The 27,006-nt window shown below is 45.4% G+C and overlaps 2 protein-coding genes across 3 annotated transcripts in view; one reads left to right on the top strand and one right to left on the bottom strand.

Annotated features, from left to right (window-relative positions):
- The window catches only part of LOC146816669 (adhesion G protein-coupled receptor F5-like), a 675,219-nt gene that overhangs the window by 32,791 nt on the left and 615,422 nt on the right, over window positions 1-27,006 (top strand). For both annotated transcript variants that reach the window (XM_085610569.1, XM_085610570.1), the window contains exons 3-4: window positions 16,845-16,908; window positions 21,860-22,255. In XM_085610569.1, the coding sequence (XP_085466695.1) occupies window positions 16,845-16,908; window positions 21,860-22,255 (460 nt within the window). The remainder of the gene's footprint in view (window positions 1-16,844; window positions 16,909-21,859; window positions 22,256-27,006) is intronic.
- On the bottom strand, window positions 35-3,077 carry LOC146816670 (uncharacterized). The gene is made up of 2 exons (XM_085609074.1): window positions 1,866-3,077; window positions 35-123 (listed from the first exon to the last, which is right to left on the bottom strand). The coding sequence occupies exons 1-2, from the start codon at window positions 3,007-3,009 to the stop codon at window positions 35-37; spliced, it is 1,233 nt and encodes a 410-aa protein (XP_085465200.1). The 5' UTR covers window positions 3,010-3,077.

The following is a 27,006-nucleotide window of genomic DNA, read 5'->3' as shown; positions in this document are numbered from 1 at the left end:
TGCATTTTCTAGGAGCTTTTTTATAAAGTAGCTTTTACCGCAGTTTGAGGGTCCTGCTAGCACGCAGGAGAACGGGTGTTGCAGCCTGGTGTCCATGATCTGGAGGTTGGTTCTCTAATGGGCCTAATAACCATAAGGCAGAGTTTTATAGTCAGCAGTCAGGACCCTTTTATCAAAAACAACTCGCAATGTTTTATGTAGGGGCTGGGTTGTAATTTCCCACTTCTTTTTGGATCTGACTATGCAGGGCTGGTTCACGACTATGGTTTTAGCATTGTCAGAATCGGCTGCGGTAGCGTATTCATGCACCAGATTCTTCAAACTATCAAAATTGATTTTTAGGGTGTTGCTGACATTTAATGTTATCCCTTTGACCTTCATACACACTTTGTTCTTGTTTGTGCGGTAACTGTATGTCTTAGGTCCCGAGGACGTATATTCCAATATATACTCATCCTTATCTAGCTCGCTGGTCAGATTACCCAGATAATCCCCTAGAGGTGGGTCTTCATCCCCCGGTTTGCTCACAAAAATCACAGAGTCTGTATCATGATACAAGCAGCGCTCCTGGAGCTTATCCATAACCCCGTAAAGCTCTAGACGCGCGTGGGCTGTCGTGAAGCAGGCTATGAAAATGTTTATGTTGTTACACGTTGTGGGGTACTCTTGGGTGTATTTCCAACACACAGCAGCGGTATCGTCATCGATAAACTCACAGCTGGACACTTCGTAGCATGGAGCAAACAGGTACTTGAACAGTTCATCAGGATCTGTTATTAAGGTAGTATTTGACAGGTTTGTGCGCTGTGCAAATTTCCCCCACAAGGAGTTTAGACAGAGTTTGGCTAGCTGGCGACGTGCAGGGTTGACCTCTATCAGATGGGGTCGTAGACGGATACCCTCGTGAGCGTAGTAGTCAGCGATGTATTTCTGTTTTGCATCCTGACTAGTACACCATTCTGGATACCCTGAGGCTTCCTGCTTGTCTCTGAGAAACAAATCAATGTAGGGTGCAAAGAGTTGTGTTGTAGTGTCCTTAAAATGCCACACTTCGTGTACTCTGCCGAGCCTGTACCCTTTCTCTACGGCAGCCTGTACCTCGATGCTACACCAAGTGCCTGTGAGCATCCTTTGTTCTTCGGTGTGGCTGCAAACACCAACCTCTTTAAACATCGCACATGTTCGACAGAGGGGGAACAGCAGCTTACCATCGACTCGGCATGGTAACACAGGAAAGTAAAGCTGCTTAGGAGGATAGATTTCACATTTGACCAGCCCAAAGTATTCCGTTAGGGGCTTAAAATCTCTTTAGATGATTGTGGGGTGACCCACGGGGTACAACTTTGTTTTGTTCACAAAAGGGTACAGACTGGTGAAATCATAGTAGTGTATTTTCTCACCCTCACCAGCGGCCTTGTACAGCTGTATGGCATTTGTACGACCCCCGAATAAGGCATCGCGGGGCTCCAGAGGTTTGGGTAAATTACAAGTGTTAAGAAAAGAGCAGAGGTCAGTGTCTGTTTTTAACATGTCTAACCACTCGTGCTCCCAAAGAACTCTCATAGCAAAACCCCGCTTTTCAACATACTGGGCCTTTGTGAGAGTACGTCTGTATAAGTGTTCAAATGTGGCACCCAGCATTTTGTTATACTCGTGGGGTTTGTAACACTTGGGGCAGCCGTGGTAAAAACAGCCGTTGAATTCAAAGGCCGTCGGCACACCCTTAATTACAGAGTACCCGTCCAGGTGATAGGGGCCCAGGCAGTATTCACCACCCTGTAAGGCATGCTGAATTTGTATGTCTTCCTTCTCAGAGACGTGCATGAGCCATTGGATGGATGGGGTAGAATAACGTTTCTGTTTACCGTTATAGAGGTCTGGCGGTACTAGAGCGATAGTTTCGGGCATCAAAAACATGTGCTTGTAGATGAACATACACATGGAGGCCAGAGTGACGTTTTGAAACGGGTCTATGTATTCGGCCGCTTCTTGCCTTTTAGGGGTTTTGGATTTCACGGCCAGCCCCTTTTTAGTTAGGGTCTTGGATTTCAAGGCCTTGACTTTCTTAGGCGTTGTCTTGGATTTCAAGACCTTGCCTGTTTTAGTCATAGACACCACAGCATCTCTGAAGAGGTTACAAGCTTGCCGTAGGATCATTACATCAGCCTGACAATAAGCTTTCAACTCTGTTTGAAAATGAAACTCCTTTTCACGGTTTTCAGAGTACCATTGTAGAAAGCTCTCTTTCTCATCAGGCATCATGTATTCAACCCCGTAGCTGTCAGGAGGCGGCATGGGTCCCACATAATTCTGGTTAGCCCAGGTGTTAAAAAAGTGTGGAAAATAACCTTTACATCCTGGGAACCCAAAGGCCTTAGGCAGCTTGCTCAATTTCATGGGTAGGAAATTCAGGGTGTCTATGAACCGTATTTGTAAAGAGCATACCGTCATCAGCATCAGTTTAGAACCCTGGGTTATGAGTTCAACTTGGATCTTTTCACGAATCATGTTTTGCAGAATAAAGAAGGAGTCGTAGGCTTTCGAATTGTGGGCGAGCATGGTATACCCTTGGAATTTGGTTTGAATGAAAGTGCTGAGGAAATCACCAACGCACGTTCTGCCTTCAAACTCCCAGCTAGCGTCGGAAGTTAGGTGGTGGGCGTAAATATAGTTAGGCTGGTGTACCCCCGTCTCTTGGGTGCACTCTATATCAAACACTATATAGTTTTCGGTCTTGGTTTGGGGGAGCCCATTAACCATGTAACACTGATGGTTGGTGCCGACCGTGAAAGACACATGGCACCTGGGGCATATCATGCCTTTGCACTTGTGATCCGTTGCCACATACCGACCACACTCGAGGCAATCCTTTTTAGGGATACAGTTAAAAGATTTCTTGTGTATGCTCAAGCAGTCTTGCGAGCGACAAAACATCCTACACGTGCCGCACCGCACCTTCAAGGTAGCGTCTTCTATACATCCGTCCCTCTGACACATCTTACAATGCATTTCACACTGGTGATATGTTCTATTGTTGTATATATGATCACAATGGGAGCACACATACTTAACCCCCAGAAAACCTTTAAGGTTCAAGATTCCGTGAAAATGATTTTCGTTATGAAGGACATATACGGTCTTGTTTCTCAGACGTTCCCCCGTTGTAAAGTACTGCCAGGAACCGTTGTGATAAAGAACTTTCACCGTCACTGCAAAATAGTCCTCAAAAAGACCTATGTCACCAAAGCCGACCAGGCGGTCAGGAGGTATTTCAAGAACCTCATGGGCTTCAGCCGCTCTAGACAGAATGACAGCGTCAGGGGTCTTACGATCCATCAGCAGCCCCACGATGCTGGCCGCCAGACAGGTATTGGAGGCTGGGTTGTTAAAGTTGAGCAGCCACCGGTGCTTCTTACCAATTAGCTGACTGTATAGTATGCTCTTTAAAGGTCTGGAAACACCACCCTCACGCCCCCGTACAATGAGGGCTATGACTCTAAAAGTGCCATAGGCGACTAGCTCCGTCTTACTCTGTAATAGCCTGGAGAGGTTTTCTAAAAATTGCACAGCGTCAAACACATCTCGGGCCTTCCTCCTTGTGAACAAAGGACGGTCAAAACCCTGCCCCTGGAAGCGGAGTTGGAAAAAGTCATTAGGACCCACATTGTGTAACAACCTTTCTATGAGCTCCTGCACGGCCTGATGTATAGCAAGAACCCCATGATCGGATGATGTTATATGGTGTAGGTTAACAAATCTAAACTCCTCATAGTGTTCTACGGCGTTAAACCTCTCTACAGGACGCCTGTAACTTCTAACACTCTCTAAAAACAAGGGCTCTGAACCCTCAGCATTAGGAGTGTGACTTAAGCCGTTGTTCTCTGGTGTGTTATTTTGGGGGTTCAGGTCGTGCCCTGTCTCGGGGGTCCTTGTAAACCGCCGGGGAGCGCATATTCTAGCCTTCTTCAGCTTACGTATTAAAAGCCTACGCTGCCTTGCACTATTAACCCACTTTTTTTTTTTTTTTACGGGCCCATGCTTTTCTAGGATCCAGGCCGCAGCCTATCTGAACAGGGTGGTTTGTGGCGGTGTACGTCTTGTTCATGGAGGCATCCGCTACAGATCCAACACGCGGTTCTTCTGAATGTCCAGAGGTTTGGAGTTTTAACGCTCCACCTCCATCCCCCTTCAAATGTCTGGCCAGATGGCTCGTCGGACGTTTGAAGGGGGTAGGGGGTCGAGCGTTAAGTATTTCAGGCCGTGTTTCAGGTGGGGGTCTTGAAACTATGGTACCTTGTTTGAAGGGTTCTAGGGAAACAGGGCTGTCTTGTTTGAGGGGGTCTAGGGAGACCGGTGGCAGGGGTTTCAACAGTTGTATGTAGCGTAAGGACTTTGTCAGTAACCTCTGTACCTGACGGTTATACTTGGATTTCGGGGGACTCTTATGAGCACCACAGACCCTGGGACTCTTTAGGGTTTGGCTCTGCCATAGTCACGCCCTTATACCCCATATGTCTGCCACAACCGCCTGACATGTCTGGATGATCACTTTTTTACAGATATCAACCCTTTGCACGACCTTCTGTTGGGCCGCGCTCTTGTAAAAGTTATTGGTAGCCCCCAACCCCAATTTTAATTTAGCGGCGTTCGCCTGGCGTTTTAGTTTTCTAACCGCCATCTGCATCTCTTTTACATGCGCCCCCAAGACCGTGTGTATGTTTATAGGAGCGTCTTGTGGCTGATTAGGGGGGACCGCCTTGCGAGGTCTTATAAATGGCTGTAACTCCTCAGGACCCTCTTTACTGCTAACAGCCTTAGCCCCTTTCTTTAAAGCCTGTGCCTGTAGTGTTTTAGAAACAGGTACCCATTGCGAACGCCATGGTGTGTCCATGAGCGAAAAAGTACCAAAGGGTCGGGCAATAAACGGTAATGACGCCGGGTCCAAGGCGGTATTGTTATCCCCAGATATTGCTATGGGCATTGTGGGGCTTACGCTAGACGAGGGGTTGGTAGGGTCGTATGCTCCAGGAGGGGTCATAGGGGGCCAAGGGTATGAGGATTGTGGGGGGCTGTCATCGTAGTAATCAGGGGGGCTCGCAGAAATGTCTGGGTTATGGTGTGGTGTCTGGTTCCCAGGGCTCTGTAAACCCCCGTTGTCCGAAGCCTCCTTATGCCCCGCTTCTGTGGTTCTACCGGCGCTGTCCGCCATGTCCCCCAGTGCCTTGAGAACGTTGCTGCCCCCGTTGTTACCCCCAAATATTGCTGTGGGCATTGCAGGGCTTACGCTAGACGCGGGGCTGGTAGGGTCGTATGCTCCCGGAGGGGTAATAGGGGACCCGGGGTATGAGGATTGTGTGGGGCTGTTGTCGTCGCAATCATGGGGGCTAGCAGAAATGTCTGTGTTATGGTGCGGTGCATGGTTCCCAGGGTTCTGTAACCCCCCGTTGTTCAAAGCCTCCTTGTGCACCGCTTCTGTGGTTCCACCGTCGCGGTCTACCCTGGCCCCCAAGGCCTTGAGACCTGCGGTGTTCCCGTTATAAAGCCCTCCTAATTGTGTATTATCAGATTTGGAGCCCCTAGGATGGTCCTGAACGCTTATAGTCTGCCTTGGGGTCTGAGCCGGGGCGTGCACCTCTACACGAACAGTTAGTTTATTTGCACCATTCTGGGGTTTCAGGACACGGACCGGATCCTGCGGTGTAATAGGGGTGTTCATGGACGGCGCTATCTGTAGCTTCGGGACCCCAGGCTTAAGATGTTTTCTTGAAAGGCGCGTTGTTTTAGGGGTCTGCGGCGGCGCCAGCTCTTCTACAGCAGGCGGTACAACTTCTACAACAGGCGGTACAACTACCACCTCCTTGGGGCTCAGGGGGGTATAGACATCATTCAGGGGTTAGCAGCTTTTTTTACGGATAGGTCTAAGGGTTTTGATTGTTGGTCAGGACTCCTAGGGTTCTTCTCAGGGCTTGAGGGTCCTACCTGGACCTCTGGGGGTCCCTGCTCCTTCTTCTTCTTGAGGTTTAAGGGTTCGGTTTGGGGCTCTGTGAATACAAGGGGGGCCTTCGCACGTTTTAAAGGGTAGGGACGGTTCTCTGAGTCCCGATGTTTCTTCTTAAGGGCTGCCACGCTTGAGACCCCTTTTACTTCTGATACCCTGAGAGGGCTCGGACCAGCTGTACCTGTTCTACACAAACCCTACCCTATGTTATCAGGATTTGTAAATACACCTACAGTTCTGGCCCCACCCTTAGGCATAAGAGATTTTTCTACAGGATTGTTCGTGTTGGAAGGGGTGTAGTATGTAGAGAGTTTCTCCTGGCGTACACACCTACTCACGCCTTTTGCGGCGGATCTGATGTTCTGGCAGGCTGCTGTTATATCACTTAGTGGCTGGGCCGCCCTCGCTTCAGCAGGTTTCTGAGCCGCTTCTAGAATATAAAGAGAAAACACATATATTAGAGAAAACCTAAAGCCCCATGTACAAGCACCACCATCCTAATTTTCTACACACCCATCTTTTTTATACAGGCGTTGCTACAAGTCGCTAGACCCTCTGGCTGAGAGTCTGTAACACCGCTAGTACTTCTCACACCCTTTTGTGCAAAACACACCTGCTTGAGGTCTTTTTGCAGCTCCTTTCTTTGGTGTCGGTCCCCCTTTACATGTTAAAGCCTTCCTCTTCAAAGGTCTTTCTTTCGAACATTGCGCCGTCTCTTGTACCTCGACGACGTCCGTGCATAACACTGGGGCCCCTGTAAAGAAAAATAATACCAGACCTTAGACATCTTTCTACGGAGGTACCCTATACACCCCCCGGGTCAGACCTATTGCCGCCCCAGCTCCCAACGTCTTAGACAGTTTAAATAACGGCTGACTTTTAAAAAAAAAAAATTATTTACATGTAGGAACGGTAGTGTTTTGAACATTGCTCATAGCTCCTTGAGCCTCGAAGTACACCATAAGATCTTCAAGAACTTGTTGTAGGTCAGGATCACAAGCTGTAAAATCATACATACATGAGAACCTCATTAGAAAAAAAAAAACAGAACTTCTGAGAGACTTGTGTACAAAACTACGTCGAACTACACCACTCTAAATATATGTACCTGTCTGCGGGTCGGGCAATTCTCCGGCGTTGATAGTTATGTTAGGGGTGTCCTGCGTCTGGGGCACGTATATAACGTCTGTTTTTGCATGGTCTTGTATCTGGATTAAATAAAAAGCAACTGTTTTAAAACACGGCTTTTCTTAAACACGGTATTGCTATTTCAAAAAATTGTACGCATTTAAAAAAAAAAAACTGTTAGGAGGATGCCACACCCCACAATTATAAAAACCATAAAAACGCTACCTGTGGTGCACTAAAACATATATTCAAAAAGAAAATGGTTGTCTGTGTAGCGAAGAAGCCTGTGTTTTAATAACGCATGCATTGGGTCTAAACTTAGCATGCATCGGCCACCACTGTCACCTGTAACGTAACGTTTGTTTTAGTGTTTTGAGTGTGCCATTTATTGCAATTTTTTACATCTACGGGTACTTTGTATGCTTTTGTAACGTATCGTTTGCTGTCTCTTGTATTTTGTTTCCCCCTGATACTTGCACAGTTGTCACTATTGGCGCGTGTAACGTAACCTTTGCAACATGCTGACTTGCGCGCGCACACACACACACACACACACACACACACACACGGTTGCTATCTCTTGTATTTTGTTTGCTCTTGATACTTGCACAATTTTCACTATTGCCTCATGTAACGTCACGTTTGCTACATCTTGTATTTTGTCTGCCCTTGAACCTTGCACAGTTGTCACTACTGTCGCGTGTAACGCACCGTTTGATTTTGTAACATGCTCACTTGTATTTTTGCTCCTTATGCATCATTACTGCTCCTATTGTGAAGCGCTCCGCCAACCTAGGCTAACACACGCACACGCACACACACACACACACACACACGCACGCACGCACGCACACACACACACACACACGCGCTCTCTCTCTCGAGGCCTGCTTCGCCTCCGGGGCTGCTGTGCAAGACCCCGCCCCGTCAGTGATGTCACCATACAGTCACTGACGGGGCAGAGCCTTGCACAGCAGCCCCGGAGGAGAAGCAGGAAGGACGCCTGCAGCCACGTGGAGTATCAGGAGCCCCCAGGCCCAGCGCGACCCCCGGAACCAGGCAAAAGACCCCCGAACAGCGCCAAGCTAAAGCAGGCTCGGGGGTCTTCGGGATTTTAGAATACAAAAAAAAAAAGAGCGGCATACGGCCGCAAGGCATATCAGACCCCACGAACCCTAGAATCAGCAGCAAGCCCCCGAGCAGCGCCATGCTGAAGCGGGCTCGGGGGGCATTTTGGCTTAAAAAAAGAGCGGCATACGGCCGCGCGGCATCTCAGACCCCCGGAGCCTCCAGCAAGCCCCCGAGCAGCGCCACGCTCAAGCGGGTTCGGGGGACATTTAAAAAACAAAAAGAGCGGCAATCGGCTGCAATGCAGCCAGCGATCCCGGAACCAGGCACAAGACCCCCCCGAGCAGCGCCACGCTCAAGCGGGCTCGGGGGCATTTTTTTAAACAGAATAAAAGAGCGGCAATCGGCCGCGAGGCCTCTCAGCCCCCACGGACCATCGGAGCCTGCAGCAACCCCCGAGCAGCGCCACGCTGAAGCGGGCCCGGGGGCATTTGGGATTTAAAAAAAAAAGGAGCGGCAAACGGATGCCAGGGCCACACGGACCCCCAGGGAGCCAGGCACAAGACTCTCGAGCAGCCGCAAGAGGGTTTGTGGCTATTTTTTAAAAGTAAAAACAAGTACACTCATGGGCCAGGCCAGAACAACCTCCTGAGCCCCCAGACCAGCCCCTGCAACATGCAGGCTCTGGGGATTTACAATTTTTAAAACAAGGACAGCTAACCCCATACCAGCATGGACTCCTGAGGACCCATGGACTTTTTTTTGTTGCTGCTTTTATTTTTAAAGCTGAAAACTTTAATGCCAGCACTGCGCCAGTTCACCGTCAGGATAAACAGGAGTGGTGAGTACCAAATTTTATTATTTATATTGAATTTGTACACCCTGTATTTTATTTAGAGGCCCTCTGGTAAACTTACAATACAAACGCCTCATAACCTCTAACACAGGGGTCTCCAACCTTTTGTGTAGTGAGAGCTACTTCTGGTCCGTGAAAATTGTCGTGAGCTACTAAACCCCAAGCAAGTCGCGCATTTTTCCAAGAGACCCTCCAACGCCAAATCTAATAGCTAAAAAGTGGGCCACATTTGCAAATTAGGATTTAAACTGTAATGTAAAGACATTTCGTATAGGAGGTGTTTTTCAAGGTATGGAAGACTAGCTATTTGTGCTTGCAGCACGCAATGTTTGGCAATATCAGAAAAATTAACAATAAAAACCAACCCACCAGCCAATGAAATCAGCCCACAATAGCCAAAAAACTACAGACAAGCATTGGCACAGCACACCAGCCAAAAGAATCGGCCCACAAACAGCCCAAAAAACAACCAATGCACTGATCTGTCAGGCCAGCCCTGCTGGTATGGCCTGGCTCACCTGTAGGACATTCCCACCCCACTGACCTCTTGAGTGCAGTCCTATCAAATGGCGTCAGCCCCATCATGTATATATGGCTTTAATGGTCAATAATGTCGCACATTTAACAATTGTGGCCATATACAAAGTGCATATTACAAACAGACTTTTCTGGCTCATGGCAGTGTTGTCAGGGCATTATAGGTGAGGAAAAATGTGTTTAAAAACTTCAGTTTTTACCCAATTATGTCAACACTGTGATATAACCCACTGTAGATACCATCTTACATGCTTCTCCGATCAAATATAAAGGTGACAGGCTGAAAAGGCAGGTGATCCTGTTGTTCAGTACAACTTGCACCACCTGCACCAGCACTTATTGCGCACAATGAATGAGCTGTCACAGGACTCAACGAGGTGCCATCAACAAGATATGAATTCACTCTGCCCTGTGCATAATGTCGCACATTTAACAATTGTGGCCATATACAAAGTGCATATTACAAACAGACTTTTCTGGCTCATGGCAGTGTTGTCAGGGCATTATAGGTGAGGAAAAATTTGTTTAAAAACTTCAGTTTTTACCCAATTATGTCAACACTGTGATATAACCCACTGTAGATACCATCTTACATGCTTCTCCGATCAAATATAAAGGTGACAGGCTGAAAAGGCAGGTGATCCTGTTGTTCAGTACAACTTGCACCACCTGCACCAGCACTTATTGCGCACAATGAATGAGCTGTCACAGGACTCAACGAGGTGCCATCAACAAGATATGAATTCACTCTGCCCTGTGCATAATGTCGCACATTTAACAATTGTGGCCATATACAAAGTGCATATTACAAACAGACTTTTCTGGCTCATGGCAGTGTTGTCAGGGCATTATAGGTGAGGAAAAATTTGTTTAAAAACTTCAGTTTTTACCCAATTATGTCAACACTGTGATATAACCCACTGTAGATACCATCTTACATGCTTCTCCGATCAAATATAAAGGTGACAGGCTGAAAAGGCAGGTGATCCTGTTGTTCAGTACAACGTGCACCACCTGCACCAGCACTTATTGCGCACAATGAATGAGCTGTCACAGGACTCAACGAGGTGCCATCAACAAGATATGAATTCACTCTGCCCTGTGCATATGTCTCTTTTAGGCTTTCGCCGGAGCAAGCGAGGTAGAGCCACAATTCAAGGGATCATCAGGAGGCTCACTGGGAGCCAGAATGTGAGGCCACCGACACTAAAGCACTTAGTAGCACTCAAGATGAGGGAGCTGGCCAAGAGGGCACTTCACCCTTTGGTTCTGAAGCCTCCAATTCTGGCTGGTCCCTAGTGGTGGCAGATGAAACTTCAAAGGCCACTACCTCTTCTCATGTGGCCATCACTATCACCAGCATTACCTTCAATCCTGTCCCCAGTACCAAGCCAGCACTAGGTAAACAAATGGACTGGTTTCTCCTTTATCCCAGGCATCTCTCTATTGCTCTCATCCCAGAAACACTGGAGGGCCTTAGGAACCTCCCAGTGGGGCAGACACATTGTTTTATTATGCCATCCAAGGCATCAGTCGGCAACTGCCTCAAGTCATTAATATCCTCGAAGACATGCACTCTGCCTTGTCTGCCACATAGAGAGGTCCTATCTCAACTAGTGGTTTAATAGACACCAGCGCTTCCAGCAAATCTGCCTCAATTCCTCCTTCTGCCCTAGTACTACCCTAACCCTCTTCAACTACATGACACCAGCCCAACACTTGAACTGTTCCAAACGCCACTCCAGTGTCCCTTTCTGACCAAATTCCTCCACCTCCTTGCACTATTCCATCTATTCCTAAATCGCCCCATATCCCAAAATACTCAAACCCACAAACTCCACCATTGCCTTAAACATTTCTCTACTCTTACCGGCTTAAGTGTTGTGGGTCCAGGCTCCAGGGTGTGCTCTCACGGCTTGCCTGCTGCTCCGATGCAATATAAGGTGACATGCTGTACTGCTGAAATCAGCAGATGGCGGGGGTCCCGGCAGTTCTATGCCGCTTGCGCGACCTGGAAACCAGCTGGTCTGCCCTGCTATGCCTGCTTCAGCTCCGAACTAGCACCTTTCGCGCTCGTGACTCAAACAATGCACAGCGCGGTGCCAGTGAAGGAAAGGCAGGGGGCGCATAGTCCACTCCAGAGTGACGCTGCTCTCCACGTAGAAGAGGAACGTCATCCTCTTTGGCCCAACCCGCCCTAGCTAAGCTCAAAGCCAATCAGAGCTGCTGGTTTGGGTGAGGGCAGGCAACGCAGCCTGAAAAAAGCCTAAAAACAACACTACAGGGATACTAAATTGAGCAGCAAGTGTCACGAGCTACTCACAGGGTCTCGGCGAGCTATCGGTAGCTCGCGATCGACCGGTTGGAGACCCCTGCTCTAACATCATGCGGCATGTTAAAATGTTTCTATAAAATGTATAATCTTAAGCCTACAACCCTTGCGCCACAACCAAAATGTATAATCTTAAACCTACAACCTCTGCACCACAACCAGGCCCTCCTTTGCACACTTTAAAAACATTTACATTGTATTTTGCACATTTTAAAAAAATTTAATGCCAACATTATTCGCAGTGGCCAGCAGATCATAATGCCTTAAAGCTTAATTAAAACCTCTAGGGTACAATACTACAAATGCCCTGCGCCCCATTTAAAATGTGTCTATGCTCACTTAGATGCAGTGTCCCTAATACTTTAAATAACCCCTAAACATGCCCATGGGTTCATCCCTTATTTACCTCCAGCAAAGTGTAGCAGGCGGCGTCAATCTGGGATAAGTGGCTCAGGTCCATTCTTGCTGTAAGTTCCTGGGGTGTCTCTCTGCAGCAGAACAATCCAGGCAAGTTGCTCCCCCAAGGGTTTTTGAATGGCTGCTGTGTCAGGAATCCTTAAGGTCCAGCAATACAATCCAGGCAGGTCGCTCCCCCGGGGTTTTTGGATGTGTGTTTGGAGCAGGAATCCTTAAGGGGCCTTTTTATATTTGTGCCGGCATGCTAATTTGAAGCCCCCACATCCCTTTATGGCTTGTTGGGGGGTTTAGAACAATATCATGGTGGTCTTTGGGGTGGGACCCTTTTCTATCTTTGTACAGTATAAACAGTACAACACTTTTATTATTTTGACATCTGGTACATTAGGGTTAGACACCGTTGCATGGGTGACCCTTGCATAACTCTCTACAACTTCTTGACACTTTTATAAGGGTCCTCATGTGTTAAAGTTGTTTGGCCCTTCTGCTGGGGAGGAGGGCTCCAGGACTCAGGATCAATCTCCATCCCCCGACCCCTGTCAAATTTAAGGCCAGAAGTTTTTCCTGCCAGACATGTCAAATTTAAGGCCAGAGCTGCCACATTTAAGACTAGGCCCGTCACTTTTGCGGCCCTGAGCTTTGGTATGTGGGAATTACACCCTGCCAGCTGCCCACCCTGTTTCAGGATGTCTGGGGATCGGGGCTGGTTTTTTTCACTCGTCCTCCCCCAGCCCACACCTGTTACCCCTTTACAACCCTGACACATACAGGCCCGAGCCTTCCCAGACCCTGGGTCTCAGGCCTGCTCCGCAGCTGTTCACCCACCAGCTGTCTGCAACCCCCCAGTTTTAAAACAGGCCCAGACATTTCCCTCCTACATGCACGCACTTTTCTGCGCAGTTTTAAACATATACACAACTATCCATGTTTTGCAGCCAGACATGCCACTTTTAGGACTAGCCCTACATGTCACCCCTTTTAAAACCAGAGTTTTTAAGGCCAGCAGTTTGCGGCCAGCCCTGTCTAATTTAATGCCAGGAGTTTCCTGCCAGACTTGTCAAATTTAAGACTAGACCTGTCAAATTTAATGCCAGAAGTTTGCGGCCAGACCTGTCACTTTTAAGGCCAGGATTTTGCATGGTGATGTTTGGCATCCCTACCTACTACTTATGTGTTTGTCAGGCATGCACTGTTTTGCGGTGACAGATAGAGGAACATGGCTGTGTGGTTTATTTACTGCATATTATCCATGTAACATATGCACATAGCAAAGAATGCACCTCATCTTCGTCTGCAAGGGACGTTATGTTGGTTTTTTTTGTTGCATATTTATATAGCGCGAACTCGACCCGAAGGTATTGGAGCGCTTTACATGAGCACCGTATTTACAATTACACATTTAGGCACGGGGAGGTTAAGTGATTTACAGGATGTGGACGCGACCTCGAGGCTCGAACCCTGGTTTCCAGCACCAAAGTCGGCAGTCTAGCCGACGGACCACATCTCCTTCCCTGAGGGAACAGAATTACTTTTTCTGATTAGCCTCCATCCTTTTTTGATGGGAGGTGGGGGCTTTTTCTTGCTTTCCAATTTTAAGGGAGGGAAGCTTACATTTTCCGAGCTGGTTGGTTGGCTACCACAATGAATGAAGGTAACCATATTTGTGTCGTTCGCTTCAGTTGCTTTCTAAATGTGAAAGGCTTGAGACAAACACTTGGAGGGAGATTCTCATTCATTTTGAGCTCGGTTAGCGTCACAAAAGTGACGCTAACCAGCCCAAAATTGATTTTTCCTGATCCACTTTCCAGTGCAAAACTTGTCTTGCGCTGGAGAGTACCCAAAAGTAACGCAAAGCAGCGTAAAACGCTGCTTTGCATTACTTTGCCTCAAGGGGGCATTACATGGGTGGTACATGGGTGTTCCTATGCAACCACCCATGCTGTTTGATGCTAAAACCTACTCACATTAGTAGACGGGGTTTAGCACCAAAAATGTATGCCGCTGAAAAGCAGGCGTTAAAAGGATAAATGTTTAATTTCTCTTTTCTTTTCTGACTTTGCATGTGTGCTGCACTACACAGCACACATACAAAGTAGGACAAGGCCATAGTATTTTGTACAGGAAAGGTACCCTTCCTGTACAAAACCTATGGTAGACTCAGGCAAGCACATTATTGCTATGGCGCTAAGGTATGTGCCTGGCGCACAGCGGCTGAAATCAGTGCCGGCGCAAGGGAGAGGGGAGGAGAGGGCCATATCTCTGAATCTGGTGTTCTTCTGCTCTCCCCCCGTCACGCAACGCAGCGTAGCATTTTTGGCTGCACTTTGTTGTGTGACACCTTCGAGAATCTGGGCCTTCATTTACAGAACAGCTGTGTGACTCTTACAAAAAGAACTCTAAACAAATGTTCTCTGCTTGAAACAGTTGCTCCAGCATTTATCCCAATAAGGGCGGTGAGGTTTCTCTCTTTTTGGAAGGAGTATTCTACAGTGCACCAGTTGGGTCAGGTGTTCACTTCCTTCCACCGGGACAGTGCCACACTATGAAGGAAGCGGCAATGTATACATACTCCGCCCTCTCTCCATCAGAATAGCAATAAATAAATATTGGGTCAAGACAATAGACAAAAATCATACATCAAGACTAATGACCTCTTCAATAGTGCTACTCTGACCACCAGACAAGCATAAAATGTTTGAACAGAGCAATTACATACTTTTTGGTGTTTCTCGGCACATCCGCAGCCAGGACACAATCAGACTGCATACTAAGAATTGTAGAGAAGATAAAGACAAGGCAGCAGGACTTTTTCATCTATGCAACCAGATATGCAACAACATCCCTGTATCCATTAAGAAAATCCCAGTTCTGCTCTAATTCAGTAAGGAGGTGGAGGAGTACCTATTTAAAGAATTCTGCATCGCAGTGCATTAGCAGTCCACAAATTAAACTCTAGCCACCAAACTCTAAATCAAGTTTATGTTTTCTAGAATCATTTTAGGCTCATGGTCCAAGGTGGCAGTAAGTAAAGGTCCCACAGTTTTAACTGCTCTGCTAACATGCGGTATAGTATGAGGGCCAAGTACTAACTCCATGTATTATGTCTCGGTTACAGACAGCTGTTGCTAATTATTGCAGACCTTTTGTTTCCAATGCATAATGTATGCTTATGGTGGGCTTTGAGCTAGCTCTTTGCTTGCAAATTTGATGGCTTTTTTGTCTATCTAAGTGCTCTGCTCCAAATTCCACAGCTTTCCTCGCTATACTTTTGGTTGTCTCCTACAGGAGCATTTTGGTCTTACAAATCTCTGATTGGATAAGTGTATGCTTTCTCTGCTAACAGGAGGGGACATTCTGGGGCAAAGTTAGTAACTCTTTGCACTGTGTTTGCTTCACAAAAGTGACACAAACCCGGCACAAAATGTTGAGTTGGTATTTACTTTGAAATGTTGGTGAAAGTAACACAAAATTGTACTGGGCTCTACTTTGTATCAAGAGAGCGTCCTATTAATGGTGCATGACCATTCCTGTGCAACCACCTATTGGGTTTGAGGCAAATCCCCATCTAACATTTGTAGACAGGGATTTGTGCCAACATATTACGCCTTTTGGAGGGAGGCATAACAGTCAAGCAAGTTTTACAGGTCTCCACACATTTCCAACCTTGCATGTGTTCTGCACTGTACAGCACACCTACAAAGTGGCAAAAATATTCAAATGTGTCAAAGTAGTTTTTGTACTGGACAGCACAAAACCTACACTTGACAGAATACACGCACAATGCACTATGGAGCAAGGGCGTGTGCATTGATGCATGGCAACCTAAAGTACCTTAACACTGAGGGCGCATTATGAATTATTCCCTTAATCCAATGCAGCACAGTAACTTTGGTTGCTGAGCAACGTTGCACCAATAGGTTAACATGTATGCCCTCTCTTTCTTTAACTTTCAGCACTCTGGGGGAGTGTATGTTCTTTGCCTGCTCTGTCCTGTGCTTGTTCCTCCTGCCGTGCCAGCACACACAAATGCTCTCTATTAACTCCTCTCCCCCTCCTCTACTCATTATTTGCATCCTGAAGCTCCCATGCATACGCATCGACAGCCGTAGTAGAATGGTTTCATGTACAAGAATACATCACAAGACATGCTTATGCATCAGCAGCCATCTTCATTTGGCTTTTCTTTAGTAGAGTAAGCATTCGAAGATGGCTGCCCACGCGTCTGCATGAGATATGAGGCACTGGGGGCCATTTTAGCAAGAAGCTATGTCAATGCAAAAAGGCAAAGGCAAGCCAATTGTTCTGCCTTTTATCGCTGGGCCTGTAGGCGTTGCTAATACCAGATCATTTGCTGACAAATTTACTGAGAATGATTTTGTGACAAATGATATTGGTTTTATCAGAATGTTGCAGTTCTTGCGATTTTTACGAATCATAAAATGGCTGCTGTGAAAATTCACCCTACTGAATGAACGAATAACTTACCAGAAATATTCTTTTTGTTTTAGACCTTCTTTGAATCTGAAGCGATCCACAGTTCAAGCAAAGGTAGATGGAGACAGAAACGCGAAGGTGAGTAAATACAGGTTACCAATAATCCCTGATTATTATCTGTCAAATTAAGAACACTTCATTTACAAATATATAGAAAAACTTCATCACATTTTCCTGAACTGGGGAATGATCTTAAACCCAGTGCCTAATTTGTGGGAAAAAAAACAAAAACAAAAAAAAAACGTAGGCAAGGTCCCTGATGGTGCTTCCCCAGGTGGTGCAATACCAAACTCTGCGGCATATTAATGAGTCCCTTTGTGTTGCTATTGCACAACATGAAGTGTAAAATGGATTTATGAAGCCACGCAAGGCCACCTTGTGTGGCCTGTGTGGCTTCATAAATCTCGAGTAATGTAACACAGCGCAAACAGCAGTGTTATATTACACTGCGCCATGGAGGTGTCCATGGGTGCTGCGTGCGTGTTCCCTTGCATCTTCCATGGATTTCAATAAATTCCCAGACTGACAAGGACAGGTTAACATGGGAATGCACCAAAAAAGATACACCTCCCCAGGAGTGGAGTAACGAGGAGGAATATCTTTATTTCTCTTCAGTTGTTTCTCTTTCTATGTCACACATAGAAAGAGGGAAAAGCCTCTCAGGATTGTTTTTGTGCAGGAAGGTACTCCATCCTGCACAAGGCGTACCTTCCTCCACAAAAACAATCCTGCCTACAACACAGGCCCCCGTACACCATGGTGCAAGGATGCCTGCGTTGGCACTAGGATGCCGAAAAGGTGCCAGCGTAGGAGGAAAGGACAGGAATGTGCTGTATTGGATAAATAGGGCACATTCCTGCTCTTTCCCTGTGACACAGGTTAGTGCAGCAAGGTGACTTGCTGTGCTGCCATGCGCCACAAACGTGATAAATATGCCCCTAAGTGTCTTCATTATTTTGTTGATTATATTAAAAACCAGAAACTAATGCAACAGAGACCACAAAGGCCACATTTCATCTTCATTGCTAATCTCTGAGCATGGTGATGCCTGGCATAGAAAGTCTTATGCAGGTGTGAACAAGTAAAAAGGCATTCATCTTCAGCACTCCATTCCATGTTGCTGAAACTTGGATTCCTTAAGGAGCTGACAAAGCCTTCAAAGAGCCAACTAGCTTGATGAATTCTCGATGCCAAGCGCAGTAATTAAGGTTCTACTTAGTTTATCATTTTTATAAGTCAGTATGGCTGACATCAGTATAGTGTATGCTTACAAAGGCCTGCAACACTGAGAGGCATGCACACGTACCTCCACACATAGGAAGCAGACACTTACAGAGGAAAGGGTGGGGGTGCATATGGTTTTGTGTAAGAATATGGGTAATTGGTTGAGGGGAATGAAACCATTTGCAAGCAACAACCACAAAGTTCATGAAATTGACCTGTGCTAAACCCTCTGGTAGTTCGGCACAAAAGCAGTCACACAAACAATAATAAAGTAAAAACACACCACAAGAAAAAAAAAACTAACTGTGAAAAATAGCATACATATTAATGAATAAAATGACACAAAAAAAATGACATTCAGTAGAATGAATTTTTTAAACATTTTAATAGAAAATAGCTCCTGAAAGATCAAAGCAACAACCACAGTTATCTGGTTGAGCGAGAACGAGACAAAGTCAAAAGGACAGATCTCTGTACTGGGGTGAATGTACCCCCTTGTTTCCAGTCCAGGGAGGACATGGCCTGGCAGTTCAGGCTGGACTGTTGCCATTGGGTGCAGGGTCAAGACTGATTTGCATATGGCTGGGTCCAAACTGGAATGGCATGGTAAGCAAAAAAATGATGGATTTAGACCCAGATCTCTGTACTGGGGTGAATGTATGACATTGTTCTGCATTCTGTCCATCAATCGTTCTTTTAACGTATGAGATCATGTTTGGTGTCTGAGAAGTTGTAATTAACCATTCTCTTTAATGGTAAAGTCGGATTTTACATTTTGAAAATGCCGCTTTTAGAAAGCTGGCATTTTACTGTCCTAACTATTTGGTGCCTGCTGCCTGCTCCTGGGCCATATGACTGGGTGTAGTTGGTAGTTAGACTTTGTTTACTCCTCCCAGATAGTCACACAGTAGAGGGATTAGGTGTGTCTGGATGCACCAATGCTCGCAGGAGGGGGGAGGCTTTGGGCGCAGCTCCACTAACAAATCAATAGGCTGTGTCCGGCCTTCACACAAAGGACTTCACATTACTTCATTGTACCTGCAATCAGGCTGGAGCCAGGGCAGGGGAGGCAGGAAATTCCAACCACTTCAAAAGAAATTTGATACAAACTTCTCCTAAAAGAAGGCACCAGGTATAAAAATAGGACATCGAGATCCACTCTTCAGTTCACTTTCTGGACCTGCGCAAGGACTTATGATGACTTCCTGCTGCTGTGGCCTGCTGTGTACTTCAGAAGTCTGCTGTGATGCACCTGAAAGGACTGCTCGGATGTCTGAGGCGTGCCATGAACTCTCAGAGGTCTGCCCGGCTGCTTAGGCACAGTTCTACTTATTGAAACTAGGACTACCAGAGTGCCTCAAAGGGCTAGTTGACTGGCCTTCTGAACAGAACCTCTGGGACAGAAGAGACTCCCTCCATCTTGAACCCGCACCAGGACCCAGCCTTAGTGAATCCTGACCCTTCAATTGGTGCCTCAATGGTCCTGGAATATTAAGAGTGCTGCTAAACGTGTCTGGGTGGTCAAAATCCTAAAATTGGGACTTTAAATATTTTTGGCTAACTGAGAACCGAGAGGAGGCCTTCCTGCTCATGTATCCATCCAAGGTGCATCACCTGTCAGGCTGAATTCGCAGCAACTCGTGCTATGTTCTTCTCCACAGTAGCAAATCCTGTTCAGCGGTCCTTCACCAAAGAGAAATCCGGCCTCATGAAGCCCTCCTCAGCCACAGCCTCCAGCGTCGTTCCGTTGAAGATTTCAACTTCAAAAAGAGAGACTAAGTCCGTATGTGGAAATCACCGCAACTTCGTTCAGCAGCTCCCTGACAATGACATCTCTTCCTCAGACACCGCCTGCAGCCTTGCCCCACTGAACTTTACCTTCTCAAGAAATGTTTGCTGAGATTGCTTCTAAGCCCAAAGGTAAGAGCCAAACGGGCTCAAGCCACTTCTCATATTCGAATTGCGCCTCATCACAGTATTTATATATACTTTTTTTTAACTTCGACCCGGTCTTGCATGACTAGATACCGCAGATTTTAAAAATTCATGACTGCATTCTAACAATTGGAGTTTTGTCATTTTAGTGTCAAACAATTTATTAAAACTCTATTTTTCTAAAATGGTGTAGGGTTTTTCTGGCGTTGTTTTTTCATTTTGTTACTGTTTGTGTGCTGCATAAATACTTCACACATTACCTCTAAGTTAAGCCTGACTGCTTTTGGGCCAAGCTACCAGAGAGTTAAACACAGGTGAATTTAGTGACTTCTGTGGTTCACCCTGACTGGGATTGTGGCTGTTGCTTGAGCAGGGGTAACACCCCACTCAACCAACAACTTGATTTTTCACAATGTAGTACTATTTTACTAGGAACTTGCAAGTAAATTAATTGTGCCAATTGGGTGTTAGCCAATGGCGAGAGCACAAGTACTTTAGTTCTGGTTAGAAGTGGTAAAGCATGCAGAGTCCCAAAGGCCAACAAAAATGGGTACAGAGAGCAGGGGGTGAAGGAAAAAGGTTTGGGGTGACCCTGCAAAGAGCATCAAGTCCACAAATCCTCATTATCTTTTTCAAGCACACATAATTTTAAACACTAACAACCACTGATTTCTTCAAGTTTTGAAAACACTGAAGCAATTTATACCAGGTATCTATGGAAACAACCTAACCTCAGTCATAGATCCTAACTTTCCTCTATAAATAGAGCTTTCCCAGACTTTGTAAGGTATTGTAGTCTTATTCCCATCCATGGGCTTTACTGAGACTCTTAAACTTTTCTGCTAATCCATGAGGAGATAGTGAAAATGTTTATGGAAGAGAAAGACATGAACAATTTCATGCAGTCTTTAAATAAACCAGATTGCTCTGTCCTGATGTTTTTAATTTTCTTTATAAATGTTTCTAAGTCTGAGGGTACACTTTCCACCTGGAAGAACCTGCTCCCTGTATCCAACCCTCAACCCGCACTCCTTTATAGTCAGCCTTAACATATGACTTTGACCCAGTCTTACTTGACGTGATAACCGTGGTTGGCGTTTTCTAAGTCAGAAACTAAACTTTTTACCAAGAAGTACCTGATCCATGTAGCCAACCCTTACTTCATCACAGTCGGCCTTAGCATTTGACCCGGTGTAATAAGAGCAGATAACCGTGGTTGCCATTTTGTATTTGTTGGTGCTGATTTTGTTTCTACTTGGATTTTTGTCATTTTTTGTGGTTTGGTGTTTCCACCTTATTATTGATTAAGTGCTGCATAAATACTTTACAAATTGCCTCTAAAGTAAGCCTGACTGCTTTGTGTCAAACTACCAAATAGTTTTGCAAAGGTTTATTTAGTGACTTTAATGGTTCACCCTGACAAGGATTTTCATTATTATTGGGGGTGGGTTATCACTCCCCTCAACTAATACTCAAATGTCTTGCTGTCAAACAAAATCAGTTTCTTTGTGCAGTAACAGGAGTTTCAAGGTATACTCCGACATTCAACTTATTACTAGTGCAAGCCGGTTTCAAATGAAAAATTACTTGATTCCTAAATTAAACATTGCATTTAAAATGTAGCATGTAGGAGGAACTGTACTTTTGCATTACACTACTTATCTATTCTTTTTGGGGGCAATTGACCAAATATAGTTTATCATGTCATCAAAAACTTGTGAGCATATCATCGAAAACTGATGAGACTTGATTTTAAGCAAAGTATGACAACTGGATCCATACTTGGGAAAGCCACCCTAGTATTTTGAATTGTCTTAAACAAGGCAGATGTTCTAAGCATATTTTGCATAACCCCTTGTTTGTTTTCTAGAGTGCTCCCTAAATGCAACCGAAACTCCGTGTTCAAGCAAAGACGGATACTATTGGCCCCTGGACACTTGTGTTGCAAAACCCAACTGTTCCACCCCACCAAGGGGATGTCACTGTGTTAATACAAAATCCTTTCCTCCGGAGGGGGCGTATTGCCAATCTGCAATATCTACAACCCTGAAAGCAACAATGACAATGATCCCTCAGGTTGCAACAGTAAGAGTGGCAAACCCTCATACAGCAGTGACAACATCAGCCCTACCACCATCAGCAGCAACTTCCGCTCAAGTAGCAACAAGTACAAAATCAGAATTGACCACGGAGACAACAACGCCACATGCAACAGTGAAGACTTTGGTCCCGTTTACAGCAGGAACAACTTCAAAATATAAAAAAGGTATGGAAAGCAATTGTTGGGACCTTGTTAATTATAATATTTGGTATTTAGAAAACAGTTGTAAAACATATTTTGCAAAAAAAGAGAGGTTGCATTGAAAAGTCCTCTTCTGTTATTCTGCTCGTTGCAAAGTTTATGAAACACTTTATTTTATTTGATGAGCAGTTTTATTTACTGCTAACTAAACTCGTAAGTGTCAGAGTACATTACAATGAAGGAGGAATCTGGAATATACAGAGGTGAATGGAAATATCCTTTTCAAAGGATGGGATAGGAGCAACCATGTAATTGTATGAAAGTCACTCTCTGCTAAAAGGAACTTTCTAAATTAAACTTTTGCCCCTGTCACCAAAAAACAAAACCTTCCTCACATGTTTTTACCACTCACGATTTTGTTGCTGTCACAGTTTGGAACTGTTATGATCAACATCAGGTAATGCAAACTGGCCATATAGGGCGATCCTTAAAGGTGCAGGCAGGGAAAAGTGAAAAGGTCAGGTGACCAGTAGACACTTTAGATAAGTAAGTGTAAAGGACATGCCTCAGCAGCTGCTTGATAAATGTGTTAAATGCTTGTCATGGCCTGAATATTACACGTATATAGCATGTTTTCATACTAGTGTTAGAAAGTACTATTGTTATCATGAGTTTGTCCATTAACAGAAATATGTGAATCACACATGCTTCCCAACTGTTAACTACCAATTCACAACCTCAACGACTGCAATTCTATACTTGTCTCATTAATATGAAATTGGCTATCAAGCACAGCTTCAAGCTACGTGAGGCATGTTTTCTTGTTTATTATGCTGTTTCCTGTGGGTAGAGCACCAAGCTGCTCCATTAATAGTTAGAAGATGACAGGAGACAGTGTGGAGTCCTGATGTAATCGACAGGTGATATGAATATGTTGTGACCTGGACATTCCCTTGTGAACAAACTAGTATTGGTTGGAAAGGGTGAAGAAGACCCAGTGAAAGACATTGCTTTGGAATTCCATCTGAGGCTCTAGGTTGTGTATCAGGATGATTGACTCTGTCAAAGACAGATAGCAGGTCTGCAATGTCATCTGTGGTCAAGAAAGCATTGTTTATGCGTGCTGCAGCGTATTCTGAAGCCAGACTAGTGGGCACGCTGGAGGTGGTTAGCATTGACGTGGTCTTGTAGTTGAACATAGACTGCTTTTTCAATGGCCATGCTGATAAATTGTAGGTGAGTAATGAGGCGGTTGTTGGTGAGGTAATCATGTCTAGTGTGGGTTTCTTTATAAGTGGAAGGATCTAGTCTGTCTTGAGAACTTCTGGGAAGTGGCCTTGAATGAGAGAGGCATTGACAATGGTAAGTATGGAGCAAGAGAACATATCCAGAGAGAGCTTTAATGGAGTACAACGGTAGCACATCATCTTCTGTAGAAGAGGCTTTGAGAGAGTTGAGTATATCAAAAAGATCTTGGCAGAGATAAAGGTTTGAAGGCTGACCATTGTAGTCTTCAAGGGGAAAGGGTGGATGTAAGAATTGAAGAAGGCTTGGTATTTTCAATTTGCTGTTGGCTCATCTGCATTTTTTCACAGAAGAAGAGGTTGGTGGAATTGCACTTTTCTGTGGAGTTAGGAAAAGGTGGATCCAGCAGCAGTTTGATGCAGTGTTCGATTGACTTTATCAGGGTTCTGCTTCTGCTGATAGCCTCATTGATGGTGTTGGCATAGTAATTTGCTTTGGATGATGTGATGACCTCTTTGCATATTGAGATGAGGGCCTTCAGTATCAAAAGGTCCTCTGGAGTTCTGTTTTTCTTTTATTTACTTTAGGTTTGTAGATGGATTGTTTATTGTTTGCAAGGTCTTAAGAGTACCAGCGTGCTGAAGGCTTTGGATTGCACTTGCGTTTGGTGTCTAATTGGAACTTGGATGTTCACATAGTTTCCCAAAAATGTTTGAAGTTGTTTAGAAGGGTTTTGATGTTGGAAAATGAGTTGATGGGGTGAGAGATGAGTTGAAGCACTAGGTTTCTATAGAGATGTCTTTGAACGATCTGAAGGTTTGGTCCTGTCTTTTGGGTTGACTTGCTTTGTTGATAGGACACTAAGCATGGAGATAGGGATGTCAAAGTGGTCGGTCCAAGCCAGGGGTTTGGTTGGTTTTCATTGCCTTGTTGGTGATGTTGAGAATGTTGAGAAGACAAGGTGAAGGATGCGGCCTCTGAATGTGTTGGTTTTGTGACATTCTATACCACTTTGAATGTATTGATGAGGTGGAAGAGGAGGCTCTTGTTTTTTGAGCTTGTGTTATCTGGGAGGTTGAAGTCACATAAGAGGGTAGTGTTGGCTTGGAAGATGGAAGAGGCAGTGAGGACATCTGAGAATTCATAAATGAATGCTTTCTTCTGCTTGGAAGACTTGTAGATGAAATGAAAGTTGGATGTCTGAGTTGCAGAGATTGTGCAATGGCATGTCAGCAATCCATGGAATTGAGTATTACCTTCTTGCCTGGGGTGTAGGACCAGGAGAACTTATGGATGATAGTGAGGCTTCCTCACTTCTTATGTGCATGGTCTACACAATGGATGCTGCAGTCTGTAGGCAGAAGGACATCTAGGATGTGCAAAGATCTTGGGAGAACCATGTTTCAGTAATCATGAGAGTGTCACACTTGTGCTGGGTGATGATGTCTGTTGTGTGAAGCACGGCAGAGGGAGCGTTGATGAGCATGAGTTGGAATGTGTGTCCTCTAGGTTGATGATGTGTGGTAGTTAGTGGGCTGTTTACATGGCATACATGGTTGGGTCTATGTATTGTGTGAATGCTAGCTGAGTGTCTGGTGTGTCTACATCTGAGTGTGATTGTGGGGACTGGCAGTATGGAGTCCTGGGTGAGATTCATGATTATATCTTACATTGTAAGTTTCGGTGGATCAGGGGCAGATTTTCTGGGGATACCCGGGTGACGGAATGCCCTGAATAGTTTATTGAAGTTGGGAGATCGCATGATGGGATGTAACTTCCTGTGCACATGGATGATGGGAAATGCAGTTGTATCACTTCCTGTGTAGATGGAATATGGGAGATCGAGTCCTCTTCTTTGGCTTCTTGTTTTAAAGAGAGTTTTTGTAGGAAACCAGTGATGTACCTTCTTGTACAGATGCATGATGAGAAATCCTGTAATGTTACTTCCTGGTCAGAGAAATAATGGGAATTGCAATGGTCTTACTTCCTGTGTGCATTAATGATGGAAAATTAAGTCCTCTTCCTTGGCTCCCTTTTGTTAAAGATGGCTTTTGTGAGAATCCAGTTATGTCACTTTCTGTGCAGATGGATGGAGAAATACTATGATGTTAATTGCAGGATACCAGTGATGTCTGTCACTGTGCAGATGGATAATGGGAAATCCAGTGATGTCACATCCTGTGCAGATGATGAGACTGCTGTACTCCAGTGGTTTTCAAAGGATTACAGCATTCTCTTGAACAATTCTGTTGACTGCAAGACCTTGGCAGCACCTGTCTCCCCTTTTCAAAGTATGTCAATAATTTACAAGTACAATCACAAGGGAAACTCCACAGTGTGTGGAGGGGGGAACGGGAGGCGTGGGGTTTTAGGAGCTAGCAGCCTTCATTACTGAATGATTACCACAGAAAGCTGCTCCTAGTGAAGTGTGACCCTACTACAGTTATAGACCTATTGTGAGTTAGGACATCTCACAAAAAGTGACGGACTGATCTCACACACCACCTGGTGTCATGCTTCATCATTGGCCAGTCCTCGCCCTCCAAAACCTTCGTTTGATGGAGGGCGGGCATACACCTGGAGACAGGGATGCACTTCTAAACTAAAGAGTGGGGGCCCGTGAGGTGGAACGTGAAGTTAAAAATCCTTATAGTTACCAGAAAATAATTTTAATGTGACCAATAACTATATGATGCTAAAATCAAAAGGACGGTGAGTGCGGTATTTAGTGTCCCCTAACCGTCTTGTGAAAGGTCGACATGTTTCTGCCTAGTTGGCCCAAACGGGTCCAGGGCATTCATCAGGACCTAAGTTAGAATTGGGGCTCCGTTCTTACCAACAGGTAGCAAGAAAGTACCACTGGGCGGGTGTGGCGAGGGCCGCACTCCGCTTCCTACTTGGCTTCCAACCGTCAAGCCTATAGGGAGGAGTGAACAAACAATTGTGTAATAACTGTAGAAATGGGTCAAAAACACACAACATTAAAGACAAAAAATAAATGGAAAGAAACAACGCATGCGTAAATTCCTTAGTGTGAGTGACTATTCACGTGACTTGTGCCACTCTATGTGTGTACACAAACAGATCGAGAGTCAAATTGCTCTCATGGGTCTTACCCTAGTTGAAACAACTACTTGCCACATGGGGGAGGGGGAGGGGACACTCCTGTTCATTCTGGAGGGAGAGAAGGTAAATCACAGTTTTCATCAGATGGAAATCATCCGGTATCAGGAACCTTGAAATTCCACATGCCAGTAAAGTACACGCTCATTCACACAGTAACGAGCCTGAGGGGTCCAGTTACAAACTGACTTGCATTCATACTCTTACTGTCTCAGGGAAAGTGTCCCGTGTTCAGCCTACGGTGTTGCTCCCGGTCCTCCCGAATGTAGAAATGAGGCTGCGGGGTTGGTGTTTAAGTAGTGAGCTTGAGGCTTTAATTGGATTCAGCGGAGAGAAATTACGGCTGAGAGATGGTGCCCGGTGTGTTGTATCCGGTGTCCCGAGCGGACGTGAGGACGATGCATGCA

Source organism: Triturus cristatus, chromosome 6 (assembly GCF_964204655.1).
Source record: "Triturus cristatus chromosome 6, aTriCri1.1, whole genome shotgun sequence".
Lineage (NCBI taxonomy): Eukaryota > Metazoa > Chordata > Amphibia > Caudata > Salamandridae > Triturus > Triturus cristatus.
Note: the sequence above shows the minus strand (reverse complement) of the source record. Positions and strands in the feature narration are given on the sequence as shown.

Coding starts and splice junctions, on each gene's coding strand:
- LOC146816670 (XM_085609074.1), bottom strand. CDS start 3,009: ATGCATTGTAAGATGTGTCAGAGGGACGGATGTATAGAAGACGCTACC. Junction 124..1,865: donor ACCGCCAGACCTCTATAACG/GTAAACAGAAAC, acceptor TATGGTTATTAG/GCCCATTAGAGAACCAACCT.